This window comes from Oppia nitens, unplaced genomic scaffold (genome assembly GCF_028296485.1).
Source record: "Oppia nitens isolate AA-2021 unplaced genomic scaffold, nextdenovo-longstitch-racon4-pilon3 scaffold20_pilon_pilon_pilon, whole genome shotgun sequence".
Classification (NCBI taxonomy): domain Eukaryota; kingdom Metazoa; phylum Arthropoda; class Arachnida; order Sarcoptiformes; family Oppiidae; genus Oppia; species Oppia nitens.
Genome location: NW_026533200.1, coordinates 194756 through 206315, shown reverse-complemented (window position 1 = coordinate 206315; position 11560 = coordinate 194756). Strand labels below are relative to the sequence as shown.

The 11560-nt window shown below is 31.9% G+C and overlaps 1 protein-coding gene across 1 annotated transcript; it reads right to left on the bottom strand.

Moving 5' to 3' along the window:
* Positions 1-333: 333 nt before the first annotated feature.
* Positions 334-2500, bottom strand: LOC128953103 (cytochrome P450 3A11-like). Its single transcript, XM_054298577.1, has 3 exons — positions 2456-2500; positions 2182-2331; positions 334-1789 (listed from the first exon to the last, which is right to left on the bottom strand). The coding sequence occupies exons 1-3, from the start codon at positions 2473-2475 to the stop codon at positions 334-336; spliced, it is 1626 nt and encodes a 541-aa protein (XP_054154552.1). The 5' UTR covers positions 2476-2500.
* Positions 2501-11560: the final 9060 nt, after the last annotated feature.

The following is an 11560-nucleotide window of genomic DNA, read 5'->3' as shown; positions in this document are numbered from 1 at the left end:
CCAGTTTCAGGTTAAACATACCGGTCGGCTAATGCTAAATCATAATAAGTATTATTACTAGTATTATAGATATTATTAAAATATTTTATTAAAATTGACTATAAATATTGAGCCAGCAATGAATAGAACCAGTTGAGAATGCTATAAATATCATATTAATAGTAGAAAATAGATTGCATAGATAATAATTAGTTGCCTAAAAATATATATATATATGTTTATATTTAGATCCCGTCCCGTTTAAATATAATTTTACTTAAAAATAATAAAATAGTTTATTAATATTTGTTTATATTTGATATATAATTAAATTACTAATTAATTGATTATTATTTAATTCTCGTCCCGTTTTTCAATGCCAACCACTAGCCGTCGGGATTGTAAAAAATCAATACCTTTATTGTAGACAACGGGGACATCGGTTTCGGCGGGTAGTCGTCTGAATCGGTAACGTTTGGACAGTTTAGCCAACGTTAGCTTTGACTCTAACAATGCAAATCGCATACCAATACAATTTCTGGGACCCGAACCAAACGGCAGGTATGTATAGGGTTTGATTAGCGGACGATTGGCGGGCATAAACCGATCGGGATTGAATCGGTCGGGTTCAGGATAGTACTGGGGATCGTGATGTATAGCATAGACCGGTATCTCGCATACGGTTCCCTTTTCCACTTGAATACCAGTGCTGTCGTCATCGCCCAGTTGTATGTCATCCATGGCCTCCCGTTCTAAACGCAAAAATAACGGATATTTTCGCAATGTTTCCGCGATTAGCGAATCGAGAAACGGTAGACTCGCTAGTTGTTCGTAATCTATTGGTTGGCCATTGTTTTCGTGGATCGCACCGTTAATCTCATCGTATAGCCTGTCCTGTAGTCGGGGATTCAATGCCAACTCATACGTACAGAAGGCTAGTGTTGTGGCAGTTGTTTCGTAGCCGGCAATGAAAAACAGGAAACATTGGCCAAGGATTTCGTCCTCAGTCAGCCGTTTGGCCAATACATGGCTCAGGGCTTCCTGATTGGCCTGGAGTTGATCGGTATCGTCTTCATTGACGTGATGTGCTTCGTACTGGTCGCTAGACTCCCGGTGCTTAACACTGTTTGAATTATTATTATTGGTGTTGTTGTGCTCGACATCCATCAGTAGTTGCAAAAAATCGTTGTGTTTGACCTGATTGTGGCGCCGTTCGGCCATCAATTTGCGGCCCAATTGGACAAAAAACTCGGGACCAGCCGTATCACTACCGACGGCTGCGCGTAATAGTCGTCGACTAATAAACGTTAGCCAATGCCAGACACGGGTCGGCAATACAGTCAGCAATACTAATCGCCAGACGGGTATCGCGAATATACTGTTTGCCGATCGGGTAAACTGGTCGCTATCGGCCTGATCGGTATATGTATTGGGTTTGGTAGCGAATGCGCACCGGGCTATAACATCCATAGTCAATTGGCCCATTAGTTTTTTCAATTCAATACGACCACTACTGTCCCGTTGGTTATTGACCATACCATCCAAATGTCCGATAAAATCATCGCAACACTGGCCAATCAGTGGATAAAGTTTGCGCAGTTTCCCCGAAGTAAACGTTGGCGATGCTATGGCACGGATACGTTTCCACGTGTCGTCCCGCGAGCTAAACATATTTTTGGCTATCGGTTCATTGGATCGGGAACTGCCGTTATCCCGACGATTGCGAAATCGGTGAAAATCTTTGACCAGTATTTGTTTGATGAGATCCGGTTGGGCAACGGTTAGGTCAGGTTTATCGCCAGTGTATGTCCTGTTTTAGTAGTGTTTGTAATAATAATAATAATTATTATTATTAATATATTATATAATATGACAATAAATAAAAATTTTTAGTTTATAATGTTATTATTATTATTATAACTAATAAATAAATACCCGAATAATAGGTTTGTTTTTTTATACAGTAATTATAATTTATATTTAAAATTTATTGATATATGATATATAAGAAAAAAAAATTTGTCAAAATGTTATTAATTATTATTATTATAAATAATTAATTAATTAATTCACAAATAATCGGATTGTTTTTTTTTTGTACAATAATTATAATTTATATACAATCTATTGATATATAATATATATGAGAATAAAATTTAGTTAAAATATTATTAATTATTATTATAACTACTAAATAAATACCCGTATAGTCGTCCAAACTGTCGATACCATTGCAATTCCAGTTGGGGTTTAGGTATGAAAAATTTTGCCAATAAATTACCGAAAATCGGTAACGGTTTCGGACCGCTAACATTACGAGAGGACCAGTAGTTTAGTAGGCGTTTCCATTTACTAATCGATAAAAATAAAATAAAAATAAATATTAATTATAAGTAAAACACAGTATGATTTAAGCAATTAGTTTTTTAATACTATTTTTTAATTTAAAAAAATAAATAATATTTTTTTTACTTACAAATAATGATAGATTAGCATTGAAACAATTGTTGTAATAATTGTCAATTGAATGGGTCCTAAATAATCGGTTATTGTTGATAATATAGACATTATTATAGTTGTTATTATTAATTATTATTAATGATATTAAATTTTTAAAAATTCACAAATAATATCTTTTAATATTAATTATTAATTCATATATTTTAAACGTCTATTTATTTATTATATAAATATATATATAATTAAAAACTATAATTATTATTAACATTTATTTTTAAATAAACTTAGTTTAAATAGTTGTTAGCAAAAAATTTTATGTTTTTATATTGAAAAATAACTATTTATTGATATAAATGATAAATTTAATAAATTAATATAAATATATTTATTTTTTGAATAGATTTTTAAATTAAATTTTATAATTATTAATTAATTTCTATTTTTAATTAATAAAAATTATTGTACTTAACTAGAGATAAAGTACATTGATTATAAATATATATATATATATAAAGTTAATTAATTTTAAAATAAAAATAAAATCTAATCATCAATGTACTTTATCTTAAACAAAATGAGTTTTACGCTAAAATATGAGATTAAAATAAAAACGCTAAATAATAATTAATAAAAAAAAATTATTTTCTAATTTGCAATTTTTTTAAAATTATTTTTTTAGTAGATATAGCTGAATGTTATATTTAATTTTTTTTTATAATTATATTACAATTAGTATTAGTTTTCAATAAAATATATATATTGATATATAAAATATAATTAAATAAAACAATAATAATACAAAATGAATTGCAAAAAAAAAAATTTTTTGTGTAAAACCATTATTATGATTATGATTATTAAAATATTTTAATGAATATTAATGTATATTAAAAATTTTAAAAACAATTTTAATATTTTAATTATAATTATTGATATAATAAAATAAAATAATAATTAAAATATAAAGTATTTTACTATTATTTTTATATACAATTTTTTTTAAAAAATAATATAATAATTAATTTAAAATAAAAAATAATATACAAAATAGTTAACTATTAATAACCAAATAAAATTAAACGCTTATATCGATTGAAGCAGGTATTCTTTGCGTTTCAAAAATAATGATATTTTACTTTGTTTTTGTGAGTTCTATGTAGTGATTAAAATTTTAATTTTTTTAAAATTGAATACTTACATTATTGTATTTTAATTATGTTATTAAACATTTAGAATAAAGTTATTAATAAAGCCGTTACATATCTTAATGTCACATGACACCATTTTCACATATGCTCAAAAATACCTATATCGTTGCTTAATTAATGCAATAATGGAGGCTAAAAATATTAGTAAGGCTTCTTATGGAAGACTAAATGTAAGCATTAATTTGACAAATAAAAAATGATGGAAAGAAGTAAAGGTTAATGTAAAAGACAGAAAATAGTCAGAAAAACTACCTAATTTTAATACTAAAATTTTGAAGGATTTATTGAAGTTATATCCAGACTTTTGATGATAAAATATGAGATAGATATTGGGTATTGATTTATGAACCATTATAAGACATTTGGACTTAATTCGCTGAAGATATGTGCCATTAATTTAAGTACTAAATATTTTCACTTCTTAACTATAGGCCACTTAAGTGAAAATATACCAAAAGGTTTTATACAATTGAATTATAATAAATTTATAGGATTTATTAAAACCATTGATAAATCATTATATTTACCATATATTGCTTTGTCAGATTATATTTTATTAGAATAAAAAAAACACTTCTATGATAGTGAAAAAATTGAAAATCTGGAAGGAGTCAAAAAGTCTTTTTCGGTTCAAAATCAGATGAAATGGTTTACCGAAAATAATCAAAATTTGGTCAGTTATTAAAGAGATGTTATAGATTTAAATGACAATTTTACAATTTATTAAATTTCATTAACTTTTTTAATGAAATGAATTTAAACACTTTTATTTTACGCGCAAAGAATACCTGTTCCGATTAATATATACAACAAAATATTACTACTATACGGTACACAACATGGACAGTATGGTCATCAATCATCAATTAGATAATCAACTACCAGTGCACATTACCTACTAGTCTAGTATTGCCGGTATCAATGTTATAAACGGTATTGTCTATTTGTCATCCATAGACAACAATTACTTAAATCGGTTTGTACGGGTCAGGTATCTAAAATTATTATTGGACAGTTATAAACTATATAGTAGTCGGCCGTATAGGGTTCTGGCCGGTTCGGTAGTGGCCAAACGTTTTATCAACCGAATAATCAAGTGTTTATTTATAAAACTAATAATTCAGTTTTTGTAATGTTAATAATAAATGTTAAATATATTATAATTATAGTTATAAAATATATTTACTAAAAATTATAAATTATATACAATAAAACTGTAAGAAATAATTGTCTATACAGAAAAAAAATTGAATTAAAAGAAATTTAAAAAAAAATATAAATAATAAGAAAAATACTAATAAATTAGTTTTAGGTTTAATATTGTTATAAATATAAACTTATAAACTTATAAATTGTTAAATTATAACAAATAGTAAATAAAAAATAGTACAATTAGTTTTTATAATTTTTGCTTTAATTTCAAGTTAAATTATACCTTTTGAATTTAAAATATAAAAATTTTAAATGGCCAAAAATCGCTTATTGGACAAATACCATATATGGTGATTTTTTAAAAATGTAGAAAATTGGTGTATGGGGGGGGAGAGAATATTGGACTGTAAAACTGTATTAACAGCGGCTCATTGTATATCTCTACATGTATGTATTTTTATATTTAATATCATAATAATTCGTGCGGGCCCCCATTAGTATTGTGGAATTGTGGAACTGTTTTTCTATAAAAAAAATTATTGAATTAAAATAAATTTAAAAAAGTATAAATAATAAGAAAAATACTAGTAAATTAGTTTTAGGTTTAATATTACAATAAATATAAACTTTAATTTCAAGTATTATACCTTTTCAATTTGCAATATAAAAATTGTAAATGGCAAAAAATCGCTAATTGGACAAATACCATAAATATATAAAGTATAGGTGAATTTTAAAATGTAGAAAATTGGTGTATGGGGGGATTTCATTCATGGCCAATCGAATAGACTCATAAACCACTATCAAGCAAAAAAACAGGTACTATATTATCCGGGGTTAAATAAATTAATATTTCAGGGATGGGGTCGCTTAGTTAGATGACGTTTAGGTGATGTTACCGAATAGAGTAATGGTAACAAACGTATCAGTTGTAAAGTAACAAGAATTTTCAACAAATATATATAAAAAAATTTTTTTTAAAAATTCAAAAAGCATGATTTGTGCAAATAATATTATATTGACTATTATACCCCGAACCCTTACAGTTCAATCCCGACCGGTTTATGCCCGCCAATCGACACCTTAATCAAACCCACTATACATACCACTGCCGTTTGGTTCGGGTCCCCAGTAATTGTATTTTTATATGCGATTTGCATTGTTAGAGTCAAAGCTAACGTTAGCTAAACTATCCAAACGCTACCGATTTAGACGACTACCCCGAGAAACCCGATGTTCCCGTTGTCTACCAATAAAGGCATTGATTTTTTTTACAATCTCTCGACGGCAAGTGGTAGGCATCGCCTAACGGGACGGAATCTAAATATAAACATATATATGTTTTTAATAGGCAACTAATTATTATTTATGAAATCGATTTATGCTATTAAATGTTTATTTATAGCATTCTCAACTGGTAAACAATATTTATAGTCAATTTAAAATGTTTAATAAAATACTAATTAATTAATTAATTTTTTAAAAAAAAAACTTTTTAGATAATACTTATTAGAAAACTTTTTTTTTGTTTAAAATAAATAAATTATTAGATATTTTCTGTTATTATATTTGTAAAAAAAAATAAATAATATTTCAAATATCAAAAATTAATTTGAATTGTAAGTAAAATAATACTTATTATGATTTTTATTGACAATTATTTAAAAAATATTATTATAATGCAATAGTGGGTCAAAATTTATTATACAAAATGCAGTTAAAAACAAAACAGATTTTTTGCAAAATTTTTCCTTATATTAAACAACACATGAATAACAAACAAAATAAGCGATACTTTATAATTAATAAACATTTACATATGTGTATTAAAATAATGAAATTTTGTTTGTTATAATTTCATATTATTTATATTGAAGCCAAGGTTGTATTCACTAATAATATTGTAATGAATTTTTGTTTTATTTTTCTCTGAAAAATTATTGCAAAAATTATCCTTAATTTTATTTGTTAAAAATTTATAAAAACACTAAAATGTTATACTGAAAATTTAAAGGTAAACACCTTGTTTTTAACAGAGTTTTATTTTGTTTTTATTCAATATTGCAGTGTTAAAATAATGCACTGAAATGTTATATAGAAAAGTAAATAGTAAACTCCTAGTTTTAATAGTGATTAAAACCTGACTCAATGTGACACACTTTTTCCTCACGTACACTTTAGTATAAATAGAGGTGTCTCTCAAACACCAAAATCAGTTCTCCACTTGTAGTCATACTTTGTGTATTACTTTAAAGTGAATTAATAAAAAGTATTTGCATATTACGTTGTGTGTGTGTTTACTTTGTCATCGCGAACCTACCGTTTGGACATCTTAAGGGACGCCTTTGGACTTAACGATAACTACGCGAGAAGTTAACAACAATTACGTAAGTAAATATTTTTATTATGAGAACTCCGGTCCCCGTATCCGTTAACGGACGGCTCTTAGTGTTACTTATAGGCCCACGGTCCTTATAGGCCCACGGTCCTTATAGGCCCACGGTCCTTATAGGCCCACGGTCCTTATAGGCCCACGGTCCTTATAGGCCCACGGTCCTTATAGGYCCACGGTCCTTATAGGCCCACGGTCCTTATAGGCCCACAGTCCTTATAGGCCCACGGTCCTTATAGGCCCACGGTCCTTATAGGCCCACGGTCCTTATAGGCCCACGGTCCTTATAGGCCCACGGTCCTTATAGGCCCACGGTCCTTATAGGCCCACGGTCCTTATAGGCCCACGGTCCTTATAGGCCCACGGTCCTTCCAGGCCCACGGTCCTTCCAGGCCCACGGTCCTTCCAGGCCCACGGTCCTTCCAGGCCCACGGTCCTTCCAGGCCTTCTGATCTGTGACTATACAGGTCTGAAACCCTATACGGATCTTAAACCCTATACGGATCTTAAACCCTATACGGATCTTATACCCTACACGGATCTGAAACCCTACACGGTTCTTAAACCCTACACGGTTCTTAAACCCTACACGGATCTGAAACCCTGCACGGATCTGAAACCCTAGACGGATCTGAAACCCTAGACGGGTCTGAAACCCTAGACGGGTCTGAAACCCTAGACGGGTCTGAAACCCTAGACGGATCTGAAACCCTATTTGGGTGACAGACCCTATTTGGGTGACAGACCCTATTTGGGTGACAGACCCTATTTGGGTGACAGACCCTATTTGGGTGCCAGACCCTATTTGGGTGCCAGACCCTATTTGGGTGCCAGACCCTATTTGGGTGACAGACCCTATTTGGTTGACAGACCCTATTTGGGTGACAGACCCTATTTGGGTGACAGACCCTATTTGGGTGACAGACCCTATTTGGGTGACAGACCCTATTTGGGTGACAGACCCTATTTGGGTGACAGACCCTATTTGGGTGACAGACCCTATTTGGGTGCCAGACCCTATTTGGGTGCCAGACCCTATTTGGGTGACAGACCCTATTTGGTTGACAGACCCTATTTGGGTGACAGACCCTATTTGGTGACAGACCCTATTGGGTGACAAAGCCTATTTGGGCTACAGACCTAATTGGTCAGAGTAGATTAAATAGGAAACCGCTCGTTCCTAAGCCACGCATTACTATAAGTTATCACTAAAAGAGTCAAAACCGTAAGGTAAGTGGTGTATTGCCGAGTGTTTGGTTTACATAAGAAAGGTTAGACAAGCCTAGATACCCGTAATATACCCACTTCCCCTACATTTGGTGAGCAACGATGAGGGATCAAATGATACCCGAGACTGGCGCTGAGTCCGAGCCGAATGGCTTTGGGCGTAGCCAGTATTCAACATAAATTATAGGCCTGTCCGAGCATGATGTCTTAGGGCGTTGCCTATAATACATTTATCACTACGTAGTATGGAACCACAACCTTCAACGTCATATGAAAGTCCAGACTTTGCCCCGCTTAGCAAAGAAGAAATGGACGACTTCTTCACTACATTATCTACATACGATAACAATAAAATATTAGAAGAGATGCACTCACTCGGGTTTGATGAACTATTTTCTGGAACGTCACCTATTTCGAGTACAGATATCGATGCGATTTATGGTGAGTCATCACCAAAACGCATCAAAACTGAACCTTGTGATGAAACCATTACTAATATCAATGCGGGTGTTGAGCCAATTGTTCAATTTGTTGAAAATTTTCACGGCTGTTATGAAAACGAGATAACAGTTAAGACCGAGTCTGACCTACCCCAGACATGGGATACTGGTCTGCGGGCACCAGTGGATGGTAACTGGTGGTTATCTGATCAGTTAAAACCTGTAGATATACATTGGATGGAACAACTTAAACCTGATGTCATCACCGAATATTCACCAATAAATCCAAAAATGGCACCAACGGAAATTTTATTGACCGATAATTGGCACACATACGACACGTACGTTACAGCTGTTGGTATCTCGTCAAGAGAAATTGTCATTGGACTCAACACTGAATATTACCTTAGAGCCTGAGAGTGAAGACAATAACACACAAGTCTGGGATGCCATGTTGGAAAAACTTAATGATGGAAAAATCGAAGAATACGGTGCCATTGCAATTCAAATTACAAAAAACTTGTCTCAACAAATGTATGAATTGTCAACTAACTATAAGACATTCACATTCAGAGGCCGGTTTTGGGGAATGTTTGCATTAATTGGTGATTTATTACATACATTATCCACATTAATCGTAATCTTCGGAACATTAACATATACGAGATTTTTCGGTATAATGGGAGTTGGTTTAACCATAATAGAACCGCGGCCAGTACAGGCATTTTCACTAATACCAGATATATCTATATTTCCTGCTGTCAGCTTGGAAGTGATGGATTCCGCAACTGCCATATCATGGGTTATTAGAGTCGTTATGGTCATTATTTTTATGTTACTTATGTCAATGCTGATATCAACACAATGGTTCCGTACAATTAAGTTTTCAACGCATTATGGAAGATATTCGACGACTGAAACACCATATTATCTATATTTAATTGAACTTAACATACCAAACGAAACCGCGTTTTTCAGATACAAAAGTATAGAAAATATTTTTATAAAACTTCCAATAACAAGTATGCCTATGAGTCGTGTGTACGAAGTCAGATGTAAAAATCCTGTTGTATATTGGTATACAAAAACAGTCAACAAAAATAAATTGCTTGTATTATCTGATACTTTGCATTTGATTGGCTATGATAAGGATGGACAAAGAGTAAGGGTTCGAAACCAAAAAATAAGTATTCCACTTTCTGATATTGAATGGACATCAAAGCCAAAGCCGGACGCTCTTCAAATTGAATGTAATTATGGATGGTGTTACGTTAACATAGTAAAAGGTTATCATGTATCAAGCCAATTGGCGGAAGTAAATAGAGACCACATACCACTGCGATTAATTGACTCAGACAACGATGATACTAACAAAACCTTGTTGCCCAAATTAGCTCCTAGAGATTATAGAACCAAAACACTCGTGCACTAAACACTCGCTAATTAAAACTAATAAAAAGAAATATTAAAATACAATTAGACATTATTAAAATAACTAGATACTATGGAAGGAAAGAGTTTCCAAGATAAATTTCATCAAACCGAGCCGTCAGCTCTGTATGACGACTTGAACTCGGTAAGCTTTGGCGAGACACAGGAAACACAAGGACAAAATCCTGTACCTCCACCGCCTTCAATGAGTTCTCGTGTCAGAACACAATTACCAATACTTAATCCTAAATCATACAATGGTACTACAAACCCGACTATCTGGCTTAATCATTATGACTTGGTAGCTGACGCTAACATGTGGGACGATACTATAAAATTGAAACGAGTTATTGGGTCATTAGAAGGTGCTGCCCACTTATGGTATCAGAATCAGCGTATCATGAATAAGATCAATAATTGGCAACAGTTTAGAACAAATCTAATTAATAATTTTACTAATACAATGCACAAAATTCTGGTGACTCAAGAAATATTTGATGCCACCCAGAAAAACTCCTTTGATGAATACTGGGAAGAAAAGTTTGGTGTAATTAAACTAACCAACCCGGGAATGACAGACACTGAGATAATTTCTAATATGTTGAATGGTATGGTAGGAGATTTGAAAGACGAAGTGACGGACAAAATGATTACTAACCCATGTGAGACGGTCGAAGAATTTAAAGGACTTGTTAAACGAATTTGTGATGTCAGACTTTATCAACGAAAAGAAGCGGGTAAACGAAGAGTTCGATTTAATTATAATCCTGTGGATAACCGCCCGAAAGAACAAAACGCATTTCAACAACAACAATCACGGGAAATGCAACAAATGCAAGAAAATATTAGATACATGAAACGCTTAATGTTAAGAGGTAATCAATTTGCCCCCAAGGAGCCGGTTGAAATATCGGAGCCTAAAGATGACACTAAAGATGAAACACGACGCTCGGATACTAATTGGAAGAAAACAGTAAAATGTTATAAATGTAATAAACTAGGCCATATTGCGAGAGATTGTCGTATTAACTCTAGCAACAAGGGAAACGGGTGGCGACGAAATTAACTGAGGAGAATAATTTCGTCCATTTAGACCGGTCTCCTCAGGAATCGACTACCCTTATAAAAAGAAAAATTAAATTAAATAATATACATGTAACGGCAATTATAGATACAGGATCAACAGTATCTATTATCAATTCTGAACTATTAACCAAACTAAAAGAACAGCCAAAAGAAAGGAAAGGCAAAGAAATATTACTATTAAATAA